General features: G+C 36.1%; 2 protein-coding genes across 2 annotated transcripts in view; one reads left to right on the top strand and one right to left on the bottom strand.

Moving 5' to 3' along the window:
* Nucleotides 1-81: 81 nt before the first annotated feature.
* pex11a (peroxisomal biogenesis factor 11 alpha) lies at nucleotides 82-3,361 on the top strand. Its single transcript, XM_089116470.1, has 3 exons — nucleotides 82-547; nucleotides 664-779; nucleotides 1,972-3,361. Exons 1-3 carry the CDS (start codon nucleotides 492-494, stop codon nucleotides 2,538-2,540), a joined length of 741 nt encoding a protein of 246 aa, XP_088972596.1. The 5' UTR covers nucleotides 82-491; the 3' UTR covers nucleotides 2,541-3,361.
* A 4,006-nt stretch (nucleotides 3,362-7,367) lies between these two features.
* Nucleotides 7,368-27,380, bottom strand: part of LOC120487821 (RNA polymerase II elongation factor ELL) — a 46,138-nt gene continuing 26,125 nt past the window's right edge. The window contains exons 3-12 of the mRNA XM_039684219.2: nucleotides 26,839-26,963; nucleotides 25,005-25,162; nucleotides 19,094-19,338; nucleotides 16,279-16,403; nucleotides 12,367-12,487; nucleotides 11,560-12,004; nucleotides 9,575-9,638; nucleotides 9,133-9,304; nucleotides 8,237-8,281; nucleotides 7,368-7,536 (exon numbers count right to left, since the gene is read on the bottom strand). Of these exons, the coding sequence (XP_039540153.2) occupies nucleotides 7,426-7,536; nucleotides 8,237-8,281; nucleotides 9,133-9,304; nucleotides 9,575-9,638; nucleotides 11,560-12,004; nucleotides 12,367-12,487; nucleotides 16,279-16,403; nucleotides 19,094-19,338; nucleotides 25,005-25,162; nucleotides 26,839-26,963 (1,611 nt within the window). The 3' untranslated portion in view covers nucleotides 7,368-7,425. The remainder of the gene's footprint in view (nucleotides 7,537-8,236; nucleotides 8,282-9,132; nucleotides 9,305-9,574; nucleotides 9,639-11,559; nucleotides 12,005-12,366; nucleotides 12,488-16,278; nucleotides 16,404-19,093; nucleotides 19,339-25,004; nucleotides 25,163-26,838; nucleotides 26,964-27,380) is intronic.

The raw sequence follows: 27,380 nt of genomic DNA, 5'->3' as shown, positions 1-27,380 counted from the left end.
CGATTAGAATAAAAACACTGACTACAAATGGCCTATAAGAAAATTTTGATTAAAATCAGACTGGGATGACAGGAACCGTGCGATGACGCAATTACGTAACGACGTACAACTGGAAAACGAATTGTTTGAAAGAACCGATTCCAGAAAATGATTCGAACTTATTTTCGCCCCCAAAAAAATTATAAATAAATCTCTGTACGTCATACATTTTTGTAATGTCATTCGTTTTTAACTCTCCTATAATTAGTCGGCTGTATTCATTTATTTAGGCTACTACATCGATATGAAGTTCTTTGGTCGCGTGTGTTCTGTATGTTGCATATGAACTTTCACCTCCGTTCCCACAACCGCGTAGGATCGTGTGGTTTTGACAGGACACCACCAACGCGGATTTTTAACTTTGAGTATGCACTGCTTTTCGACTTTTTAGTCATTTACTCATCAAAGAATCCTAAAAGAATTTCCCATTTTTGCTGCTGTCTGTCGCACACATGGAAACTTTCATTAGCTTCACAAACCAAAGTCAAGGAAGGGACCGCATATTCAGGTTAGTGCTTCTTACCAAAGCTTGTCATCCCTCAAAAACAACATTTAACTGAAATGATTTCCTCTAAAAGATGAGCTAGACTATGTCTGAACATTTAATTTGTTCTTTTTCTTTAGAGCAACCCAATATGCTTGCGCGTTGGCGAAATACCTTCTGAGAAATGAAGCGAAGAGAAAAGAGCTGGTGAAAAAGCTGCAGTTTCTGGAGTCTAATATGAGTTCGGGGCGGAAGCGTAAGAACATTTACAGTTACATAACACAAAACAATCACACTATTCACACTTTTACTATTCCAGCTTAAAGTACTAATTTATTAGTTACTAGTACTATTTATGAGACACTATTTATGCCAGTTACATTTCTTATCTCTTTTTATCTAACTTTAAAGTTTAATAACATTTCTTCTACTTCTATTTCTTCACCCTAAATCAAAATAAACTATATTTAATGGAATATTGCAGCAGTATTCATCATAAGTGATGTATCCGTACACATTTTTATTTTAAATTCATGTGACATTGTAATCTTTAATCAAAATTACAGCTCTCTCCCATTGAAACCTCTTCTCTGATGATTTGTTTACTGGGGCAACCTGTCAATCAAATGAGATCACAGCAATAGCAAACCAAAACCATCCAATCAATTCGCAATGTATAAAATCAAGTCCCACCCTACATATGTTCTTGTTTGGGGTTACTGTAAGATGGCTCGAAAATGCTAAAAAGAAATTTGATGATATACCTCAGATATACAGTGCATACCAGCTAAGGTTAATAAAAAGCAACACTTCAACTCTCCCATTTGCACTGTTAAGTTTTCAGCATTAGTTGCGGAATTAAAAGTCATTGTCATAGTCATTGGCATATCACTTCTAGTGATCCTAAATTATCAGGTATTTTTAAAGGTCCCAAATTGTTTTTTAAACGTCAAAATAATCTCTTTGCTAAAGTTCCTTCTCCTGCAGTTAAACTACACATTCCCACTCTTAAAGAGTAACTAAACACTTAACCAACTTTTTTTAGTTAATGATCTGTAAGAATGGATCTTTATTAATACCAGTCATTGACTCGAGTAACTTTTTTGGCATTTGTTTATAAAGTGTTCTATTAATACAATAAATGGTGTAAAAACGTCTTAGTGCTGCCCTCTTCAGGTTGAACGGTGGCTACTGCAGTTGAATTTTCCTATTGGATGTTTGCGGTGGTACGCGACACAGCGGTTGTTGGTGACATAGGCAAGTTCACATACAAAGAGATGCGTCTCAGGTGCACGCCCCCTTCCGCTGGGCTCTGCCCAATTTTCCAGCATTTTTCAAAAATTGCCAGTGGGTGGAGTCAGGCTCTGACCAGGGGTTTAGTTATCCTTTAATCAAATGAGAAATGAGAAGAATATCATCCATAATTGGTCTGTTTTGCTCTTTTTCAGTATTCAGGCTTGGGAACACAGTAAACTCTATCAATGCGGCCAAGAGCACTCTTCATATTTCTGATCCTGTTCTGCGCTTTTGCCTTACTTTTGCCAACCTCAGCCGTGCCTTGTACTTCATCTGTGACAACACACTCTGGGCCAGAAGTATCGGGCTAATACAAGAGATCGACAAGGATCGCTGGAGCTTGAACTCCACTCGCTTCTATTTCCTGTCCTTGGCCATGAATCTAACCAGAGACGTCTATGTGATCGTCCAACTTATGGCGCAGAAGTCTCGGGACAGATGCTACCAGCAAAAAGTCGACCAGCACCTTAATGAAAGCCCGGATGTGGCTTGTGTCATAGTGCCTCAGCTTGATGCGTTCATCTTCCTTCTCCTCGAGAGCCTCAGAGGTCAGCCATCTGTGGCTCTTGATACACTTAAAAATGTGTGTGATCTTTTCATTCCACTTGACAAACTGGGTATTTACCAGACAAATGCAGGGGTGGTGGGCTTCTGTGGGCTGGTTTCCTCTCTGTTAGGCATACTGTCAGTCTTGAGGCCCAGCCTCAGAATCAAGCCATGATTTAGGGAACGAGAAAAATAACGATGCTTTCCTAACAAATGTTTTGATTACATTTATGTGTTAAATTAGACTTCCATTAAGATTTTGTGAAGGGATCAGCAGAATTGTTGTATAAGGGAGATGGAAAATACAGCATACCCATAATGCAGCAGTGCACCTGCAAAAAAATTGTTTTAAATAGCATAATTTAGATGAGATTTCACAGTGTGTGTTTGACCACATGCTGTGTACACTTTCCTTAAATAGAGTGCCTTGCCTTATCTGCTGTTGTGTTTAAATAATACACACCTGTATAATAAGCTACTTTTAATAGAGATTATATAACTTAGGTACTGATGATATTGAGATGATATTTGTGACATGTATTTTCCAGGCAAATGCTGCTCTTTATGGTGGCAGATGCACAGCTTTTTTTAAAAAAATAAAAAAATATGTGCTTATTATTTAGTCTCTTTTATGTGGAGAACCATCTGTGAAATTAGATCTATTCTACCTCATCCTGACAGATCCTAGAGTTGTTTACATTTTATTTAAGGTGTCAGACAGGGTTTTGTAAGTGGTTTCCAATTTTGATTTATCATGACTTTTATTACATTCTGATTCTTCATAGAGTGCCGAAGTGATGACGTCAGTTTGTAGGACAACTCGTAAGTTACCGGCGCATGGGTTCCCTCGATCGTAAAGCTATGCATTTTCCCCATAGACTTGTGGAAAATTGCAAAAAATAAGATCTGTGTTTAACAAAGAGTTGTGACGCTTACATGTTTTGTATATTGATAATCTTTACAAGTTAATCCAAAATGTATACATTTTGAAGCTTAGGCTATATAAAGTTAAAAAAAAAACACAAGCAGGTTATAACTGTGTGTTCTATGTCATAGATCAAAACGTGAACATATTTAGAGGCTTTGTTCACCATAGACTTTAGAGCGAAGGAACCGGGAGTGCTAAAATGCTATAACTCACGTTTTGGCCTCGTAACTTCGGCACTCAGCACGGTTGTCAGCACAAACTGCTCTAACAAACTGTGAACTTTAATAAACGAATTTTAATGCACTGTTAAAAAGGTTTTGGTGTATTTCTTCTCACGTTTGCCAAAATAATATCGCAGCAGTTTTACCCCCCACATAAGAGTAAAAACAAAATTCTAATGGGGAACAAGACAAATCTTATGGTTACAGAATATTTAAATGTATACATTCATGTGTAGTGATTTATTTTGATCTTTATTGAAATCTTCACTAGGTTTAAAGTCGCAATTACAGAAGTAGCATCAGATCTTTTCTTTCGTTGTCATGCATTCGAGTGAAACAAACTATCGAAAAGAAAAAAAATAAGGCGGGACTTTGCTCTATCCATCATTTGTGTTTTGGATTGAGGAAGATTGGCTACATTTGAGGATTTATTTACATGACACTAAAACACTAAAAACGGAAAAGGCTTTTCTTCACGTTTTCCCCTACAGACGACACCTAGCTTTTGTCTAAATAATTCCTTTTCACACGAATCCATGAAAACAACTAAAAATGCTGCATTAGGCTGTCAGGCCAGAAGATGTAACTTTCTAAAGAAAAGCTACGAGCATAGACAGTAAAAGAAATGGACAGAGCGATCTCATTGGAACTCCATTGAGACGATTGAAGCCCGTTTTTGGCGATTTTTTAGCACTTCCGTCCCTGACGCGCAGACTCAAACAGAGCTTGACTACGTAGTGGGACGTGAGCGACCCGTCTGTCTTCTAGTGCTGTGGCATGAGAAATCTGAATCATTCCCTTCCGAAACATGCAGAAGCGAGTAGGAGTGTGAGTGTGAGTAGGAGCTGTCCATGAGTGAGGAGAAGGAGACAATTTTGCTAGGTATTCTGATTAATTATTTTGTCATTTTGCCTCCATGTTTCCCCGATTGCGCGCAAGCTTCTACTCATGTCCATACGGTAATCTCTCAACTGTGCGACAGAGAGTCGCGTGGGTATGACGCAATCGTTAGCCTACTTTCACTAAAACTGCTTCTACGGGGCCATAACATAAGCTAATGGAGGTAATGGAGCCTTTTATACATTGTTGTGTTTCTTTAGAAATAAATAAAGGACAAATGGGGTCTTCAAACACCTCAGATGTAAAGTTATTCGCTGTCAAAGTGACACCAAAATGAATGGAAGTCAATGGGAATGCTAACGCAAGTGAAGTTCTGCTACAAGATATCAGCTCCCGCGAGGCTTCAACTTCCGGCTACAAGCCAATTGACTAAACACATAATACGCATGCGCTTGAAATCAAATTTTAATATATATTTTTTTTAAGTTTACACATAACAGTATCATTTTCAAAAACTTCTATTTTAAAAACAGTTTTCAAAAGTTCGCATTTTCAGGCTCCCAAAATGCAGAAGTTTTCAGTTTTTTGTCAAACATTGTGTTGTATGAACCAACGTACCCCTATCTTGCAGTCAACTGTAAGAAGTGGTTGGGATTTAAGCAGAAAGTCCAGCGTAGGTTACGAAAGAAAAATTGGCGGAAGATCAAGTTATGATGCTGAAAAAAAAAAAAAAAAAATTAATTTCATGCGAATTAAATGCCTTATCCATCGATATTCAGAACTGGAAATGAAAAAGTCAGCGGACAGCAGCAGCATTAGTTAAAACAGCTTTTTGGTTAAATTATCTACAAGTCCAACGATGTACTAAAGGTTTTACTTAACATTTTTGTCCTTCAAAATAAGAGTTCTCTTGACTGCTATTAAATGTGAAACAACAGTATAGTACTGTATTTCCAGGGTTTAATTACCCAGTGAGGTCAGGCACACAGTGTGCTAAACTAATGCTATTTTAGTATTATTTATATAGTGTTTAATATTTTGAATTCGCTTTTATTTTTATATTTTCAGTTTTAATGTTTAAACTTAAAGATTTTATTTCAGTTGGCTGCCAAGATAATTTTAGTTTTTCATCCAGTATTTATAAACAAAAATAATTGTAGGCTATAGTTTTAGTTAACAATAGCAACACTGTGGTAAACACACAAAGCAGTAAAATTCAGAAGACATGTCCATAGAATTAAGTTAATGTGGTCCAGTTTATTTAAGGCATCTACATCAATACATGAAGTTGCCCCATGAAAGGATGAAACAAACTGTTAACAATATAAAGAGCAATGCTATTTTGGCATTTATTTATCTATCAGTTTTCCAGCCAGATAACAAATCAGGATCAAGGATTAGAGGAACTAACACTGTAGTGACATAAATAACAGATCAGCAGTCTCCACAAGAGAAATGTCAAAGCGCAAAAGTGACACAAAAATACTTCCATAATGTACATGAGGCTATGGGCATGAACAGGAATGACACGGACAGAGGACTTTGGAAAGACTGTGCTTCGGGCCATTATGTAAAGTTGAAGACCAGTGAGATCCTCAGTTTGTGTTCATAAGTCCTACATTCTGGGAAAACAGACATACTGTATACTTTCATTCACATAAAACATGACCCAAACTAAAAAAAATTGGGATTCAGAGAAACACCTTCATGCTTTAAAGGGAAAGAACGCAGTGTTATTTCAAACTTCAAGAGATTAAACCAATAACGACATGTCAATACAAAATACATTGAAGTTCCTGTAACATATCCAACAGATAAGGTCATGAATATGTTCTTTCATTAATCAATACAATACATTTTTGTTAAAAAAAAAGGATAAAAGGAATTAAATGTGCTTTAAAACATGATTGTTTCAGCTGTTAAGTGTCCAAATAAAATATAATAATAATGTTATTAACATCATTTTAAGGACACAGTGTGCTGTAGTGGTTTGAGCACTGGACACAAAAATCATGAGAATATTATCACTTCTGAGTGTTCATGCTTGTTTCTGCCACTGAATAAAAAATAAAAAAGGTAATTGTGACTCACATTTCGGACTTTTTTTCCTCTCAATTGCTAGTTTTGATCAAAAAAGAGACTTAAAACTTACAATTGCGAGTTTATAATCACACAATTCTGACTTTATAACTTACAATTTAGGGTTTTATCACAATTCTGAGAAAATAGATGTAAAAGTCACAATTACATTCCTTTTTTTATTCTGCGATGGAAACCCTCTTCAATATATGTTTGTCATATTTTTCTCTCATTTTGATGCGTCCCGGTTAAGCACCTTTCCTTTTACACAATTGGCTACAGGAATTCGAGATTAAATTTGGATCCCGGAGCTCATCATGTGGCTACACACACAAAAGAGAAAGGTCTGGTCTAACTGAGAGTCTGATGACGTTCATATGACGGATTGCACCCTCGTACTCTACACAATTCGGTAGGATCACCCCAGAGCAGAGAAAATTCCGGGTTTCCCTTATTCTATCCAGTGATTAAACGCTCTATTATAGATGTCAAGATCTTACAAGTGTACAAATATACATTCAGTAAAATATCAAAATAGAATCTGTGCTTCGATAACAGACAGACAGCGAACATGGATAAGATCATCATCTCTCACCGTCCAGGCTTTATGATTGTACCTTAAAAGCAGCCCGCAGCCTTGAAGGTCAGAGCTCAAAGATGGAGGGCAACAGTTACACGTACGCTGCATCTGGGTGGGGGAAGAAAACTAGTTTGGCTTAGGTTGTGTCTCACGTCTAACCAAATTCCTCAACACTTTTTTTTTTTTAACAAAATCAGAAACTTTAAAGGGCTTAAGTCACTAGTCGGAGGTCTTGGCCTTTGTTTGATAGTTTGGACTTAGATCCTCTGGCTCCACACGGTTACCCACAGTTTGTGTGGAGGAAAGATCGTTCTCAAGGAGAGACACTTGGTCCTGGATTTTTCCACTGAGGAGTCTTTTGGTCCGTACGAGCAGACTGGGAAGGAGGAGGAGGAGAGTGGATTGGCTGGCACTAGGAGAGCGCTTGTGTGCGGTCATAGTCCAGAATCAGGCCTTTGATGTGAGATAGTTTCTGATGGAGATACTCGCAGCGTTTCTTTTCTTCCCGGTAGCCTGGAAACTTCTATAGGGACAGAGAAGATCACAAACATGTTGAAAATCAAACAAGTAGGGGCTTTCGCACTGGCTATCAACAATGGCGACATCTGCAGGACGGAAGACGCACTACATATAATGTCGAGTTTTCATTTAGAACCAGAATGCAAGGCAGAAACGGTCCAGTAATGTTATTAGACTTTGAATAGTCGAATCTATTAAAAATAGTTTTAGAAAAGAATGAACATTTTAAAAAACAAAACAAAACAAAATTAAAAAAAAAAAAAAAAAGTTGCCCCAGCAGCTAACTGAAATAAAATAAGTTGGAAGTACTTAAATTACTAAAATTTAAAATTAAAATAAATCAAAAACTAAACAAAATGAAAAAGAAAAAAAAAAGTTGCCCCGGCAGCTAACTGAAATAAAATAAGTTGGAAGTACTTAAATTACTAAAATTGAAATTAAAATAAATTAAAACTAATTAGAATTATAGGTTTTTTAAACAAATGACAAAAGTACAAAAAAAAAAAAACAAACAAAATAAAAAAAATAAAAAAATAGCTAATCAAAAATATTAATAAATACTAAAATAAAGGTAAATGGGATTTAGAATATTAAATCAAGGCTCATAGTTACTGTAAGTTAGTATATATTTAAACGTAGCTCTACTTTGCACAGTCCCTAACATATTCAACATGTGCTTTTCAAACACAATGCAATTCTCTTACCTTCTTATACTTCCTATACTTCTCCATTATTTGATCTTCCATTACCTAGAATAATAAAAATCAAACATATTAATCTAAAATAACCTCTGACATTATGCATTATGTAACTGTTACATAAAGTTTGCCAAGGAATTATCTCGTAAAAACAAGGACACATTCTTCCACGAGTAACTTGGACAAAACTGTAGTACTGTTCAAAACTGTAGGGGCTGGGGCTGATAATGATTTTTTTATGCTTTTGAAAGAAGTTTCACCATAATGTGCACCAAGGCTGCTTTTATGTTCATCATTACTCCAGGCTTCAGTGTCACATGATCCTTCAGAAATCATTCAAATATGAAAGTTTGATTGTTTTCAAATGTTGGAAACGTGACACTTTTTTTTCAGGACTCCCTAATGAAAAGAACATTTTATTAAAACACACAATAGTGTGTTTTAGGGCTGTCAAATGATTAATCGAATCCAAAATAAAAGTTTGTGTTTACATAATATGTGGGTGCACTGTGTATAATTATTTTGTGTCTCTCTCTCTCTCTCTATATATATATATAAAATGCACACATGCATGGATATTAAAGAAAAAAATATATTTATATATAAAATATTTATATTTATACATAATAGAAAGTATATATAAATCTATAAACAGTATATACATGAAAATATTAAATAAATAGATACAAGCATGTGTGTGTTTTTATATATATGATATAGTTATACACAGTTCACCCACATATATTATGTAAACACAAACTTTTATTTTGGATGCTTGACAGCCCTACTGTTACTTTTGATCAATTCAATGCATCCTTGTTGAATTAAAGTATTAATTTATTTAAAAATATATAAAATAATAAGACTCCAAATGATAGTGTATATGAAGTATTTATCCATACCTTATACTTCTGTGTCCCAGGAGACAGTGTCTTTATCTTAGAGCCCAACTGTACAAAGATCTCTGTAACTTTCCCAATGCGTTCATGAAGGTCTCTGTACTCATCGTATTCTGCACAGAAATCCTCTTTGTACCTCTGTCGCTGCTCAGAGTCTGTAATAGTGTTGTATTTTCTGAAAAGAAAATTGACTAGGTGAAACCAGTAGGTGGCACTACATATCAAAATAAATGAGTACTGAAACGATCAGTGCTGTTTGTGTCAGTTCAAATTCAAATTAAAAAAAATATTCATCAATTCTACTCTGTAAAATCAAGCGCTATAGCTTTAAATGTGCAGCACTGTTCATTTTCGATTCCTTCATTCATTTATGATGAAAATCAACAGACATGCTCCACCTGTAAGTAAATACAGAAGCACAAAGCCAAAATCTGGTCTTACTTACAATAAATAGTCAGGCAGCTCATCAGGCGAGGCACGGGTGACAGGTGTGTTGGGCCGTTCGTGGTCTACACATTAACACAGACAAGAATCATAAAAAGGTTTATATAATCCGACTACACAAACATATCATACTGCCTGGGCCGATGGAGCCATTTATCAAACGTTGCGATAAGGGACGTGGAGGACGGTCGATGCTGACAAGACGTCAATCTTGAGCCAGCTGTCAACGTGAGCTCTGCACATTTAACAATGGTTCAGCCAGGTGTTAGCGAGTTAATCGTCCACACTCGCGCTAGGGAAGGGCGCAGACAGGCAGTCACCTCACACACACATCTGTGCATTCACACACAAAACATACAGGAACATTTCCTGAATTTCTTGGCATGTCTGAACCTGTTTTGCGATCATTTCACTTGAAATGAAAGCATCTAAAAGTGAGTTACTTCTGAGAGGAACTGCAGTGGCAGTCGAGAGACAGGGTGTTTTGTTTTTCTTTTGTGTAATAGAAGTTATGAAGCATCAAAAACATTATTTGTGAAATGCCCTCTGAGAAACAATGACTCCATCGCCCTTATGGCAGTGCAAGTAAATGTTGATCCTGATCACCACAATCCCTGTTAACATCACTGCCTGAAATTGTACAATGTAACAAGCATTAGCATAAACTTACAGTAGATGGATAAGTGATTGAACGTTGAGGTTTCATGTTATACAATTTTTTTTTTGAGGATAGCAAAATCTCTTGTCCGGTTAACAGAAGAGCTTAAAAAAGCTGTTAACTAATCTGTTTATGTTAATAAATAATAATGATAATACATAAAATCATTTTAAAAAGTAATATTTATTTTAAAGAATAAATGTCAATAAAAATCAAAAGACTGAAGATTATGAAAATCCGTCCTGTGTCAAATAGGCACCAGCAAATATACTATAACAATAATGTATTATGGGCTATAATTACGCTATTGGTATTGATTATCATTTAACTTTCCTAGTTATACACACTACTAGCATGGTAAGATTGTTTAATGTTTTTAAAATGTATTCTCTACATAACTGCATTCATTTCATAAGAAGTAAAAAAAAGACATAGTAGTACGATTAAAATAAAACCTTTCTATACATTTTGAATGTTTAAATAATTCACAAAGTTGAATTACTTCAGTTTTAAGTGAGAGTCCATCAGAAATCATTTTAATATGCTGATTCGATGCTCAATTTCTTATTATTATCCATTTTTAATATATTTTTTAGGATTATTTGATGAATAGACCAGCATTAATTTGAAATAGATTTTTTGCATAGATCTTTATACATTTCAAATAAATGTTTTGTCACTTTCGATCAATTTAATGTATCCTTCTTACTGAATGAAAGTATTATTTACTATTACAATTTTTGGTCCCACTTTATATTAAGTGACTTTAAGTACTATGTACTTACATTGAAATTAATAATTTGATACAATGGACTTATTGTGTACATACATGTTTTTCATTGCACTTACTGTATTTTTAAATAAGTGCAATGTAAAAGTGAACTTATATTTTAAAATACCAGCATGTAATTACAGCTATAATTAATTTATGTAATTACATTTGTAATTTGTTGACCCTCCCCCACACCTTAACCTACCCTTAAACTGACCAATACCATCACACCTGTCCCTAACCTTACACGCTTCACATCTCAATAGCAGCAAAGGTGTTTTACAACACAACAGGAACACAATAATACATTGTACTATTATTATTTTTTTTTTTAATCTTATAGACCCCTAATCTTTTAGTATACACTCTAAAAAATATTGGTTGCCTTCAAATTTTAAGTTGATTGAACTGGAAAATGTGAGTTAATACAATGAAGGAGATTGATTTAATCATCAGAAACTGAAATTAATAAGTTGATTTGACAAAAGAAAAAATGTTGTGATAACAAATCTTGAAAATATTTTTATATATTTACTTGGAAGCCTTTTAAACCCACCATTAATATTTTCTTGGTTCTGTTTGAGGTCGGGACTGGTCTCGGCCCACGCAGGTTTTAAGCGTTCCCTCTCCTTTTCTTTATGCTTCTTGGACTTCTTCTTTCTGTGCTGGCCGTTGGCTAGATGCTGGTCATTGCGGATTTCTGGTTCAGTTCTTGTGTGTTTGGGGCTGCTGGGAGGCGGCTGCTGTGCTGGTTCTGGCTGTTCTGGTTTGGGCAAGCTGTTGGACTCGCTGAGCTTGTGACGCTGGTAAAGATCTGGGCTCTGATGCTGGGCTGTACTGGTCCCTCTTTGCAAACTTGTGTTCCCATGAGCAGAAGAGCTACGGCCCATGGAGGAGCTGAGATGTCCATTGGAAGGAGATTGCAAGGGCAAGTTCTGGTCTAATAAACGTGGCTTTTTCGGCGTCTGACTTTCTAGATGGTCGGAAGGCACTGGGCGTTTCTGGGAGTAAAAAAAAGAAGGAGACTTTAACCAAGTTTGCAGATGGAAAACAGCATGACGACTAGCAATAGTGTGGACCGGCAGCTTAATTGGCTCTTGCAAACAGCGGTGACTGAAGCGCCTCCAGCATCTCCATAAATAAAGAGCAGACGGCGCCAAGCATGATCTTCACGAGAAAACAAATAAAAGAAAAAGGAAGCTCTTCTCACTCAACTCAGGTAAAATCAATAACATTCAATGACAAACCTGCGCATACGAGAACCTGTTAGTCCATTTCAGAGATTATACAACATGCAAAAGCTTTCAAAATGAGGCTGACAGGGGGGGAAAAGCAGCACTTCTTTTTATAGGTGCATATTTACCATGGAGAGATTCTTGACAGGGCTGAGTTGGGACGGAGAATCCCCTGAGGTTTTGTGGAATGAATGGCTGGACTGGAAGCTTTTCAACTGGCTACCGCTGCTGCTCAGAGGCTGGAGTTTTCTGGAATATCAGAAAGTGTGACGCTGTCAAAATGTCATTCTTTGCATGCTTGCCATCAGGAAACCTTTGCTAATTCAATTCTGAAACAAATCCGTGAAACGTCCCAAGTTGAGATAAACCTCCTTGTTCCAGAAAGCTATAAAAAAGGCCCTTAACAAGAAGACATTTAAAGCTCAGGATCAAGGTCTAGGATTTGCTTGGGTGTTCCTGAGCGGAGTGTAAAAACACTAATACTGCTGTACAGCGTTCGGACGGTCAGAGCGCCAGGGCTTGTTAGTCTAGCTTAGCATTTCCGGGTAACTGATAACATCTGCAGTGAGACTGGCAAAAGCCTCGATAATGTCCAGTGACGAGAACAATGGTGCCAGAGACATTCCTACTCTGCTGGAACTTTCCTCTGGCAATCTGCTTCCTACAGCTCCTTCCTCTTATAGAGCTGCCTTTTCATCACACGGAGGATCGTTTCTCATAAGCGTCCTGACAAACCTGCTGTACTACTGTGGAATATAGAGTCAAAAATATATAAAAAAATAGGTTTTTATTTATAAATATTATTAAACTAATAAATAAAATGTAAAAAAGCCACTAGTTCAAATGGTTTGCGGTCAGTACGGTTGCATTAAATTGGTCAAAAGACTTACATTGTTACAAAAGTTCTGTTTTAAATAAATGCTGTTCGATTTATCAAAACATCCTTTAAAATATGTGAATATTTCAATAAAAAAAATATTAGGCAGAACAACTTTTTAACATTGATAAAAAATGTTTCTTAAAGGTGCATTGCGCAAGTCTGAGTTTTTGCAGAACTACGCCCCCTCTGGTGACAAGCGAAACTGCAACCAGGTGTGCACCTTCATGGACCACACCATCTTTTGTTACAGTCATAATGCCTTCAGAGGTAATAAAGTTATAAATCTGCAAGTCATTTTAAATATATGAAAGGAAAGGCATTTGAGTGTGTGTGAGGGGAAAACGGGAGTAGTAGACAACTTCGGTTTTTGTTTCCATCTAACTCCATGTTGAACTGTTTTATGTGCTTACAGTATCCACTTATGATTGTATTATTATGTAATCACGTTCATGATAGGATCCCGTTTGAGCCCTAGAGCAGACCGGAGATCTCTCCATTTGTTGAAAGCTTCCCGATGTTGACTCTCGTCTTATTCCGACGCTTGGCACCAGACAAAAGTTATATTTTCTTTGCCTTACGTGCAGTTTGCGTTAGGGTTTGAAATGAAATACAAGCCGGTCTCTTTGAATCTATCTACTTTCCTCGAAAGTTGACTAAATTTGTGCTGCTCGAGATTTCTTCGCTGATACGGAGAACGGCGGCGAATACACAAACCTGCCATAGCCAGGAGAGCGTGAACGCCCATGACGTCACGCCCAGTCTCAAATTCCGTCCTGAATCCCTCTTATGTATTTGACTGTACAGGATTATAGAGGCAATCGCAGTGAAGTGCTCATTCAGCTCATCAGGCAATTGTTTAAGCATGTATGGGTTAGAAAAACGGGTATTTTGAACATGTAATGTTGCGCAATAAGCACCAAATCAGAATGATTTGGAGTAATGACGCTGAAAATTCAGCTTTGCATCACAGGAATAAATGACATTTTAAATATATATTAAAATCCATAAAATTTCACAGTATTACTTCACCTTGGTGAGCATAAGAGACCTCTTTCAAAAACATTGAAACTTATGCACAGAAGCACGTTTCAGCAAACACGCCATGTTGTGCAAGTCCCATTCTGGGGATTATTGCAAGAGCATCTTGAGCCGTCCCATTACGACCCTTTGACTGGCAGTGCGCATATAGAGAGGCAGAGGAGAAACTGAAGTACACAGTCAGTTAGGCGGAGTGTTGAAAACCACCCAAAAACACGGCTGCCAAGCTCGTACTTGGCAGGATGGCTGTCGTTTATTCCCCCATTGTTCCCGGGACTGAATGCGGCTGCACATAAGCTTTCAGCATAATTCCACTCAACAGCACAGTGAATCGCATAGCTTCCTGCTCAGACAGGCCTATTAACCACATCATCTGTGCTAAAACGCATACTTAATAGGGCCTCCAAAGCACATCACACAGCAGACTGCGGGGGCACGGCTTGGATGACAATACTGTGCTAAACGTCATCAGCACTTCTTAGTCAAAGAAAGTTAGGAAATAACACTGTTATGAAAGCTGACCATGTTTCAAAAGTAGGGTTATTAGCCTTACCTAAAACTATTAATACATTTTTGTTAACTGAAATAAAATAAAATGTAAGAAATTTAAACTAAATTTAGTTCACGACATTTTCATAGACTTTAATAGGAATTGAGGAAATGCGTGTCGTGGAACAACCAGTAGTTCCAGCATTGAACCCTATTCGTTTCAGTGTTTCTCAAGCACACTCGCTGAAAAGTTTTACTGCATTTTGTTTTACATTTTAACACATTCGTTGAATCAAATTGTTATTTTGAAGTAAAAAGAGGTAAAAATTTACTTGAAGGGGTGTGCATAAATCTAACATGACACCTTCATAATCATGACATGACATATATGGAAGTTTTATGCATGTTTGTGACAACTGTCATTAAGTGTCATTCGCTCAGTTATGACATTTTGAATGCAAATATGACATTGTTTGAGATGTCTTTGTTATGACACCTTGACATAAACCAATACATAACCTGTCAGTGTCTTTGTCATGATACTTAACATTACTAAGACAACACAACCTGTCACATAAACATGACATAGCAGATTAATTATCAAACTTAAGAAAGCACCCAGCTTTATTGGTTAACATTACATTAAACGGTCAGGTGGTTGGTTTTGACATTGGCTGTCATGAAGCCATTAACTTTTTAATGACAAATTCAATTAGTACCATGGTAGTTGAGGTCACGAAAAATATTCATGACACAGTTATAATGGCATCATGACAGCCAATGTCAAAGCCAACCAAGTGTCAGTTTAGCTTGATTTAAAAACAATGCATCTAAAACAATGTCATATTTGCATTCAAAATGTCATTATTGAGGTAAAGACACTTAATAACAGTTGTCATAAACATGCATAAACCCTACTTTATATTCAAAACATATGTCATTATGAAGGTGTCATGCCAGTCTTATGTACACCCCTTCAAGTAAAGTGATACCTAAAAAGATAAAGTTAGACCCTTGGGGTAAGATGTAATTTTACATTTTGTCGTATAACAACTAAAGCTGAACACTTACACAAGTGTTAGCCTTTTCAATTTCATTACCAGTCTACAGAATAGCAAACTAAGGAATAATTTTGCAATGGATTCTCAAAATTAGAGTGTCATTCTTGTTTTGTAAAAAACAGTTTTCAAAAGAAAACATGTATAATGCAACCTGTAGTCAGTGATTTTAGGTCATTGTTTTCTGAGTGACAAAGTGTGTTTGTTGGGCGGAAACATTGCTAGTGTGCTAATGAAAGAATGGCCTAATTTGTGACATGAATTAAGTGTTTTGATAGTAAGAGCACTCTGAATGTGAAATTTAGTGCTGTGCAAAGATGAAAATTGGTTAGAAGAACTGTGTGAAGAGTTGAGTAATGTATTGAGAATGTATAAAGTATTGAGAAATGTGTCCAAGCAGCACTGTACAGTAATTGGGCTGTGGGAGTATGCAGGACAAAAAAAAAAAGGTTGGAAGTAGAGTAAAGAAAAACAAAGATATAGAAAGTATGGTAGATTAGGGTCTCACTCACTAAAACGGCACTACATATTTACAAAATGATAAAAATGATGTTGTAAGAACTGAGAAAATGTACCTTGCCAACACCCTTTGAATGAGTTGGCGCTCTTCCTCCACATAGCCGGGCCAGTCCCTCCGCACATGTCTGTAGAAATCATCCTTTAGAGTAAAGCTGTGGTCTTTGGGATTGATTTTAGCCACCTGAAAGGAAATATACAATAGAATTATTCTCCAAATCAGAAACTGCCCTCTGTTCCCAAATACACTTAAAGGGATACTCCACATTTTTAGGAAATAGGCTCATTTTACCACTCCCCCAGAGTTAAACAGTTGAGTTTTACCGTTTTCAAATCCATTCAGCCGATTTTCTGATATTTAGAAGAATATCAGTAACCAGACAGTTTCTGGTCTCATTGACTTCCATAGTAGGAAAAAAATATACTATGGAAGTCAATGAGACCAGAAACTGTCTGGTTACTGATATTCTTCTAAATATCAAAAAATCGTCTGAATACATTCGAAAACGGTAAAACCCAACTGTTTAACTCTGGGGGAGTGGTAAAATGAGCATATTTCCAAAAAAAAAAGTGGAGTATCCCTTTAAGAAAACAATTTTTCAAGAGTGACTTGAACCATCAAGCTTTCCTTCAGTCAGCATCTTTTTAAAGAAATATGACACTTCAGAAGAGAGAAAAATAACATACGATAGGCCTTTTAAGGACATTCTTAAATACATCCAGAGGAAACTAATTCAATTCAGACCTCATAAATGTAAAACAGAAAGCATAAATGTATTGCAGCACGGGACGCTCTGTAGAGCACTTCTACAAATGGCATATGAAGCCAGTTTCTCTGTCAAAACATGATCCATTCTCGAAATATCATTAAGGCAGAAGGCTAATTGCTACTGCTAGCACTGCAACCTCCCCTTGTTGACTGTGCAGGAACTCCTGAAAATAAACCCAGCAGGAAACATTAGCAAATAAACCTACTGACAAAATCAGCCAAGGCCATCTCGCCTGCACAAATGCAATAGGGAAGCAGATCTGGACATAAACTAGATTATCTGTACAAGCCGAGCACTGAACTGTGTTTACTGAAGTAGGATTGATGGGAGAGATAAAAAAAAAAAAAAAAAAAAGTTGGCACTGGTGCAGAATGTTACACTGACAAAGAATTTTAATTAACAACATATTATACAGGCTCCAGAGTAGAACTAAAATGGTCACGAAAGGGACAAAAATAAGAACGTGGAACAATTTCAAATCTAGCCTTTGTGTGCTTTCATATACAGATGGTCAGATATCATCTTGTGGGGTGGTCTCAGTTAATTACATTTGCAGTAAGTGTTTCCTGCATGCAATAACCAACAGGGCAATTCACGATTTTTTTTTTTTTTTTTTTTTATCGATTTGTGAACAAATGACTCTTATGAACTGGTTCGTTTTATTAAGTGAAGTCAAAATTGTTCATCAAACAATCTTGAACAAGCTTATGAGTTAGCGGTTTTAATCAAATCACCAAATCAGAATATTACAATAATTTCTGATGGATCATGTGACACTGAAGACTGGAGTAATTATGCTGAAAATTCAGCTTTCCCCCCAAAAAATAAATAAATAAATAACATTTAAAACATATTAAAATAGAAAATAAAGCAATAAGCCCCTTGAAGCCATGATTTACAGTGAATTTAGAACAGCTAAGGGGCGTTGTTAGGCACGTCGCGGAGCACAGTAAATGCGCTGTAAAACACAGCTTCAAGGGGCTTATTGCTTTTATAAAACGGTTACTCCATTAAAATATTCATTTTAATATTTATTTTATTCACAAAATAAACACCAGAAACAACAGATATAACGTTATACCGTTATATTTATAACACATATCAGAATCAAGGACCAGAACTATCAGTTTTATAAAAGTCATTTTAAACTAATATTTCACAATACTGTTTTTAACTGTATTTTTGATAGCGTAAATGCAATCTTGGTGAGCATAAGAGACTTTTCAAAAACATTTAAAACAATCATACTGACCCCAAACATTTGAAATGTAATGTAAATTAAAGGAGTAGTTCACTTAAAAAAAACAAAAAAAACTTTAGCTGATAATTTACTCACCCCCATGTCATCCAAGATGTCCATGTCTTTATTTCTTCAGTTGAAAATAAATGAAGGTTTTTGATGAAAACATTCCAGGATTTTCTCCATATAATGGACTTCAATGGGAACCGAACGGTTCAAGGTCCAAATGAGAGTTTCAGTGCAGCTTCAAAGGGCTTTAAACGACACCAGACGATGAATAAGGGTCTTATCTAGGACCCTTCGAGTCATGACTCAAATAAGATTTGTTCATTTTGATGAACGAGTTTAATCATGAACGTGCATCACAGAACAGAGCAAGGTGAGCATTTGTGCTTATAAAACTTAAACTTTGTTATTTATTTTTTAAATCACCGATCATTTCGCTAGATAAGACCCTTATTCATCGTCTGGTGTCGTTTAAAGCCCTTTGAAGCTGCACTGAAACTCTCATTTGGACCTTGAACCGTTTGGTTCCCATTGAAGTCCATTATATGGAGAAAATCCTGGAATGTTTATCAAAAACCTTAATTTCTTTTCAACTGAAGAAATAAAGACATGGACATCTTGGATGACATGGGGGTGAGTAAATTATCAGCAAAAGTTTTTGTTTTAAAGTGAACTACTCCTTTAATGACTTTTAAAACAGAGTGATATGTATATATTGTACACAAGTACAATCACTAGAGTGAGAGCATCAAATTGAAACCAATTCATACTAAAAATCACAGTAATATGAAAGGTTTGGACACATTTTTCCATTGATGTATATTATAAATATTTGTTTGTTGAGCACTTGTGTTTTACCTCATCCAGCACAGCGCTCAAGTCGGCCTTGTCTTTGGGGCTGGCTTTCTCCCTCTCCAGCCAGAGCAGGAGTTCTGGCTTGCTGTAGGGCTTTAAGGCCAGAATGTGAATGACACGTTCCTTCAAGGGCCTATGGGCCACCAAGCTGGGTGCACCACTCCTCTTGTTGCTGGGTGAATGTCTATTAATGTTGTTGTCAGAGTTTGTAGGCAGGCCTTGTTTCTTCTTAATCTTCACAAATTTACCTGAAGGAAGAGCAAAAAAAAAAAAAAAAAAAAAAAAAACACCAAGAGGGTCATTAATGTTTTTCAATATTATTACCTGGTCTGTATATAAAAAGACCTTATGTTTGGTGCAGGGTAAGGCTTAGAATTAAGGCTGCACGATATATACAAATTATAGAAATATCGCAAATTTACATATTGCAATGGTTTACGAAAAACAGTTGAATGGTTTTAAAACTTCAAAAGATTACGAGAAGTCTGAGTTTTAGGCCGATGCAGACAGCAGAGAGAACAGACTAGACACATGACTGTTACATACATGTGACATGCTTAATGTTATTAGGGGCCATGAGCAAAGTACTCAGGCGGACAGTGCCGCCTCTCAGACAGTGTGTAATCTGATTTCACTTCTCTTCCGCAGGTTATATGGCCAAATACAGACAAAATTCTCTCAAAATGCCCACCTAGCTGACTATTAACGTTAACACAGTCAGTTATACCTTAAGTGGAGTAAACAGTTGAGAAAGAAACACGCATGTAACTATGTATTTTGGATCTGTGCAGCTCTTAAAGCGACAGCAGCCTAATAAATCTGCTTCCGATTGTATGTTTAATGTTAATAAAACAACATTGCTACCTGCTCCTGATGGAATAACTTTTAGAATCAGTGTATGTTTAAAGCTATACTGTGTGATTTTTACTCCCATCTAGTGGTGAAAAGGTATATGACCATCCAGTAAATATTAGTTTCAGTTCCTCTCAATTCCGATTTCGTTTTAACTCCTACGGTGGCCAATGTAGTCCAAGATTAACATGGCTTCCAGTTCGACCTCGTCCATAAGTGTTAACTCAAACATAAACGCGAAAGGCGAAGCTTGAATTAACGGGTATGTCCCTCTTTGGCTAATGTACTTTCAAGATGGAGGGGCAACATGGCGACCGACATTAGGTATGTATTTTCAATGGCATATTATACACTCACGAGAATACTTTATTACTTGAACAAAGTAAATATACATTAATGAGCACATATTTTTTGAAAGAACTAAGTGTTTTTAGCTAAGAATAAACTAAAAGAGTTACACAGTGTAGCTTTAATAAATACAGTGAAGACTAAGCAGTGTTTTATTTTTACATTTGATTACGTCTATTGTCAAATACACGTAAAGTAAATGACACTTACTTTTTATGTAATGCTACAGCTAAAAAAACCAGATAACACCGCTATTCACTTTCAGAAGTTGTAGGGACGCTTTATTCTCACAAAAATAGTGTGAAACATGATTTTATTTTCAGTTTTTTAAATTTAAATATAATTAAAATTTATTTTACACACTTAAAGCATTACCGTATCACATATCAAGCATCGCATTATTTAACGAGTTATCGCTTATTGCATTTTTCTTCAATATTGTCCAGCCCCAAGTGGAATATATTTTCTTTCTCTTTGTATTTTTATATCAAAATAGTATACTTTACAGCTGAAAACAAGTTTAAAAGTAGTCAGTTTACATTACCTAAAAGTGCAATAAATAATGTTTCTAACTGTAATTTTGTTTCATTTAATTTGCATTCAGTAGTGGACTACCATTTGTAAGTAATGCTTATATTATTCCTTAATGCATTTTGAAGTTTTCACAAGAGTTTAAAACAAGCTCAGAATCTGATAAGACTTAAAAAAGTGACAAAACGGGCCGAAAGATTATTTCTTAACCCGACTGCCTCTTTAGCACTGAAAATAAACCGAGAGCTCTGCAAATAGCACAGAACTTCTGGGGCCGCTCAAATCCCAAAGCTCTCGTTACGCAAAACAAAACCGAGCCGCCCTGAGGTGAAATTAGACACACACATAAGGGAGAAGGAGTGAGCGGCGGCGCCGTGACAAATGACTGTCGCTCATACAGTAGTGTAAACAGCAAGCGTTGAACCACTTCAGGAAATACAGCTTCGAGTAAACATTACGGCCCCCGTAGCACTCGTATGACCCGTTCTCCTGATGTGCACTCTGAAACTGGCGTGCACCAGACGGGACGTAGCGTGTGAAAGAGAGCTGACGGTAAACGTTGCTCTCGCCTGTGCAAATATCTAAGCTGTGGAAACGGAAGCCCCTAAAATAGAGACGTTTTTTTTCTGCTTTCTGTCTTCCCACCAGTGTGCTAATTCACCTGGAGCCAGCAGGACACAGGAGTGCTAATAGATATCAGGCATACCTAATCTTATTAGAAGTTTAAGCTTTACTTTGAAGGTTGCAATAGGACAAAGTGAAGCATAAGCTCTTCATACAGTGAGTTCTCTTCTGTGCGCATCCAGTTTTACACAACGTTCATGAGTCCAATTTTACTGCTTTAGGGCTTTATTATCACTGCAGAATCAGCTGTTGTCTTGCGAGTTCAAATCAGAATGGACTGGGTTAAATCAAATTCATTTTAAGCAATCCTCACATTAACTTGAAGGGAAAGTTTACCTAAAAATGTTTACTTTTTTTACTATTTTTTTTTTAAATGTTTGTTACGAACCTGTATGACTTTCTTGGCTCTTTGGAACACAAAAGAAACTATTTTTAAGAATGTTGGTAGCTGTTGGTGACCATTGATATTTCTCAAATTTCTTTTTTTTTTGTGTTCTGCAGATTACAGATTTGGTAACAAGAAGTTAAAGGGAAACTTCACTTTGAAATTAATTTGTTGATATGTTTTAGCTTACCTCAAGGGCATCCAAGATGTAGGTGTCTTTGTTTCCACAGTATTTTCAATTTTGATATTTTTAGGTCAAACCGTTCTTGTCTGTCAGTCATATAATGGAGGTATATGGGGTCCACCTCAAAGATCAAGTACAGAGAAGTCACAATTAAACATAATTTAATGACTCGTAAATGTAAGTACACATTGATGGCCTAAGACACGAAACGAGCAGTTTGTGTGAGAAAACGAACAGTATTTATATCGTTTTTACCTTGTAACCACAGCCACGTCCAAGTGATCTGAAGACACTGATCTGATCTCTCGCGCGGTTGCGGAAAAAAAAAAATCAACGCGAAAAAAATAAATAAATAATCAACGCACTTCTGAAATCTCAGTGTAAACAATGAGTGACGTACACGCGCGAGAAATCACTTCCGGAGCTTTCTGGCGCTTGCGTAGACCGAAGCGCCGTGCCTTCAGATCAGTTGGACATGGCTGTTATTACAAGAGGTAAAAATTATATAAATACTGTTGGTTTTCTCACACAAACCGCTCGTTTCGTGTCTTAGGCCATCAATGTGTACTTACATTTACGAGTCATTAAATCATGTTTAATTTGGACTTCTCTGTGGATGCTCTTTGAGGTGGACCCCATACACCTCCATTATATGACTGACAGACAAGAACGGTTTGACCTAAAAATATCAAAATTAAAAATACTGTGGAAACAAAGACACCTACATCTTGGATGCCCTTGAGGTAAGCTAAAACATACCAAAAATTAATTTCAACGTGAACTATCCCTTTAAGGTGATGAGAAAATTATGACAGAATAAAAAAAATGTTTGGGTCAAAAATCTCTTTAAACCTACAAAACTAAGTCAACCCCAAACCATAACCCTATATTAAGTACATGTAATTAAATAACTCGAAACTCAGTACTCAAATGTATCATTTCACTGTAATACAGACTGTATTTTTTTTCAGTAACAAGTTCTGCAATCGCACATGTTGGCACATTTCATTATACTTAAAAGCGCTATCTTTTAAGTATAGCACATTTATGTGAAATGAGCACATGATGTGCATGATGTATTGCGATAACCATGGAGCTGAGAGAACAATGACTACTTATGAGGAATGTTTGACTGTGACAGGGCCAACATGCTGACAAACAAGAGAGAGAAAAAAACACAAAGTACTGAATTCCTCGTGACGCCCAAACATGTTGCGCTTTGCAAAAAGTGCTGAATTGAACACTTTGTCTGCAAAAGCATTAAAAATACTTTTCAGGGGTAATACTGTATGAACTGTAGACAGATGTCACAAAACTGCAACAAACATTTAATCAAATCTAGCCTTACAGGCAATCTCATCAAATCAAATTTTTTACCTCACAAAGCCAAGTAATCACTTGTTTAATCATGCTCAAAAATGCCACAACAATGAGACATAGATAAAGGTGCTTATAATAAATGTTACAGTGAATTGCTAGTTTATAAAAATATTTGTGTATTCACAAACACATGATAACTAGGGGCGGGCCGATATATATCGCCAAGGCAGATATTATCGGCCGATATTTGACATTGGCCGACACGTTTTTCTGTTTGGTCGATGAAGACTTTTATTTTGACAGCCATGAGAACCATTTGAAACCCTGCTCTTTAAAATATCGGCATTGGCCTTAAAAAAAAAAAAAAATCCATATCAGTTTACCACTGACGACAACTGTAGCCATCCTGATAGCTTAATGAATGAGAACGAACATCATCAAACAGTAAGTATGATGTTCGCCTTCACGCCTCACACCAGCATGCAAAATCAGAGAAACCTTAATACCTCTGCTCATTATAATTAAACATCCACTGAAATACCTGCCATGCATTTGAAAGCCTCTGCCAACTGTGAGAACTATGATGGCAAAGCAGTATTTAGAAGATACAGTAAGTGTACCATTACTTTACCACAGAAATACAGTGTGTCGCCGCATGAGGTTTCTGCCCTCGACTACAGAGATGGGGAAAAAAACGTTGGGAGGCCGTTTTATTTTCATTTCAGCCAAACAAATGTATCTGCCAGGCACTAAATTGTGCAAGGACATGGCTCCATTTCTACCGCCATATGCATTTGGAGCTGGTTAAAAATATGCATGGCGACAGTATTGCTTTTTTGTCTGTGGTGGAATAAAACGCCAAAGCAAATACTATAAACTCAGTCGCAATGTGAATGTGAACCAAACACACCTATTATATGAAATCTGAATGGTGCAACACATCAAATCACCCAACTTTGGTCCTCCGTCCCTAAATTATATCCTCAGCAAGCAGTGCAGCCCAAATGTGTTTACATTACAAGGGAAATTGAGACATATACGGACAAAAAAAAAAAAAAAGTATTCTGCAGGGCTTTGTCTGGAAGGCCACTATTTGCATTCCACAGTGAACGCGGTTCAGTGCTTTTAATTGCCTTGAATCAAACAGACTTTATTTTCTCCAATCGCTCCATCACGCATCCACCTTTTTTTTAGATATGAGAGGCCAGAACGACGCGTGTCCTTCTCTCTAGTCCTCGCTTGGGGAATTGCAGACTTTGCTTCAGAGAGATTCCCCATGTATAATTCAGTATTTCTGCAGATGAAAACCTAATTGATCCCCAGCCATGGTAATTAAAATCCCGGGCTAAACTTCATCCACCCAGCTTGAGACTTGTTAGCGCATACTTCTGGCAGTCTCAATCAGATTAATGGAACAGGTCTGTGGCTTCATGCCTGTGTCATCTGCAGATAAATGCTTGAGAAGGAGACATTGGGGGAGGGAAACACATCTCACACGCCTCGACTGATACACAACCATCCCCTGATCAAAAACATATTAACGATACTACTAGGGTAGGATTATTGCTTTTGGATGAAATAAATGTGTTATTTGATATGATTTGTATGAGAGATGATTATGTTTGAATATGGAGTGGTCCTTTGTATGTGTGTAAGAGCTGGATTCTTACTGGGATGTGTGGGTTTGATCTCAATGGCTGAGCGACTCAAGATGTCTTTTTCCACTTGAGACATGCGCTCGCGGGTCATCTGGTAGGAATCGTCGGTGGCACACACCGTGATTTTGTCCTGAATACTGCCTTGACCTTCCAGATGATCCCTGCCATCTCTAAAAGGAAATACACAGTGAGTTAATTCATCAAGCTGGAAAATATACTGTACATTTGTTGAAATTCTAGGGATTTTTTTTTTAACAGTCTTTGAATTATCAAAATTATTGAAATTACAAACAATTAATTGATCTTTCTTTTTTTAAGAGTGTTTATGAATTTATGTCATGGAGATGTGGCTATAGAGCTTGTTTGAAGAAAAATATATAAATAATTACATTTATTTTTTTATTTCATTTATATTAAACGTATAAGTTATATTAAAATTCTGATTTCTGAATACATAAACATTGTTTTATAAATTATACATATTAAAATATTTGACATGCATACACACACACATATATATATATATATATATATATATATATATATATTTTTTTTTAGGGCTGCGCTAACAAGTCTCATCGCGATTAATCGCATCCAAAATAAAAGTTTGTGTTTACATAATATATGTGGGTGCACTGTGTATAATTATTTTATATATATATATATATATATATATATATATATACAGTACACACACATGCTTGTATATATTTAAGAAATATTTTCATGTATATACTATATATAATTTATATAATATATAAATATTTTATATATAAATAATATTTTTTTCTTAAATATACATGCATGTGTGTGTGTATTTATATAAATATTTAATATATATATATGTATATATATATATATATATAAATTATACACAGTGCACACACATATATCATGTAACAAACTTTTATTTTGGATGTGATTAATCATTTGACAGCCCTAATATATATACACATACACAAACACACTTTTCGGGCTTATTTAATACATTGAGTAAAATAAAAACTGCATTTACATGTTGCTAAAAATAGGTATTTTAAAAGGGTACATTTACAGCAGGGCTACTGATAGTCTGCAAGAAAAAAAGTTGAAGCTTACCATTAAATCAATAATTTTTAAGTAATTAAAAATACTTGCAAAATGGCATGCAAGTTAACTTCTGATTTGGAAGGTTTGTTTATGTAATAACAGCATTATGAATAAAAGGCTGAATCCAAATTAGTGTGAAACAGTCACAAACATTTCCTTAAAAGCTCCGAGCATCAACCTGCTATGAAAAGACTGACATGCTTAATTCCTCTCTCCGCATGTGTAAGTTTTTCAGCTGCTCCCTTTGTCCACAAAGCAGCCGGAAAGTCAGTGACTAATTTATGACTAATGGTCTTAACCGGTTTTTGTGGAATTGCCTTGCATCCTCTTTCCCACAAACCAATGTAATGCTATTCTTCAGCGAGACAAGTGGTGTATTGTGAGACTACAAGTCTCCTTTGAGCGAAGAGCGAACAGATCAGTGCCACCCCGATCAAGAGCAGCAACTTCACAACAGACCGTGACGCCAAATACTGTAATGGAACTTGGGTTCAAAGGTCCAAGTAAATGTTGATCCTATAACAAACAGCCACCAACACCCAATACTCAGATTTATTCAAGACACACAATCACTAATGGCAGTAATAGGAGTAACCATTACTACTTTTATTATTGCATTAAGTCATTTAAGAGTTTTGTGAATATCAGTGAATAATGACTCAAATGACTCAAATTCATTTATATTATATTACATGTTTGAACTTTTGTTTGCGAAGTGTTTTCCCTTATTTGATTAAGTTTTACATCAATGTCTTACCCAGAAACATACTGGTGAATACAGTCAAAGCTGGCCTGAGGTTTGTCTTTACTGTCACTGGACAGATAGAAGGAGAAGACACGGAAAGCGTCAGGAGAATCCGAGGAAGCAGGAATCTTGATATACTGTGAGATGAAAAGAAGAACAAAGACATTTTAGACCTGCGTCAATAACGTTTAATTCAATTCTAAATATACATTTATAAAATCATGCCCACTATATACATGCACACAAACAGTTTAATTGTGAAATGGATATTTTTTTCATACTCCCATGCCGATTTTAAGCAATGAAATACCCTTACAAAACAGATAACACCAAGATGATTTAACTTTCATTATATAATACATACATACATAAACACATACAAAAAATGAATTCCTTGCCTGTCCAAACACACTGGCTTTTGCTTATCAAGAAAAGCTCCAGCTCAATGCACTTAATAAAAACAAAGCTTTTTGGAAAAGCTTTCATTCAATAAATCAATCATGAGCTCCTCTTATAACTCACCAAAACACAGCATTCAGCTTGTACATAAAACG

This window comes from Pimephales promelas, chromosome 10, assembly GCF_988280905.1.
Source record: "Pimephales promelas chromosome 10, fPimPro1.hap1.1, whole genome shotgun sequence".
NCBI classification, from domain to species: domain Eukaryota; kingdom Metazoa; phylum Chordata; class Actinopteri; order Cypriniformes; family Leuciscidae; genus Pimephales; species Pimephales promelas.
The sequence above is the reverse complement of the archived record's forward strand: the minus strand, read 5'-3'. Positions and strand labels throughout refer to the sequence as shown.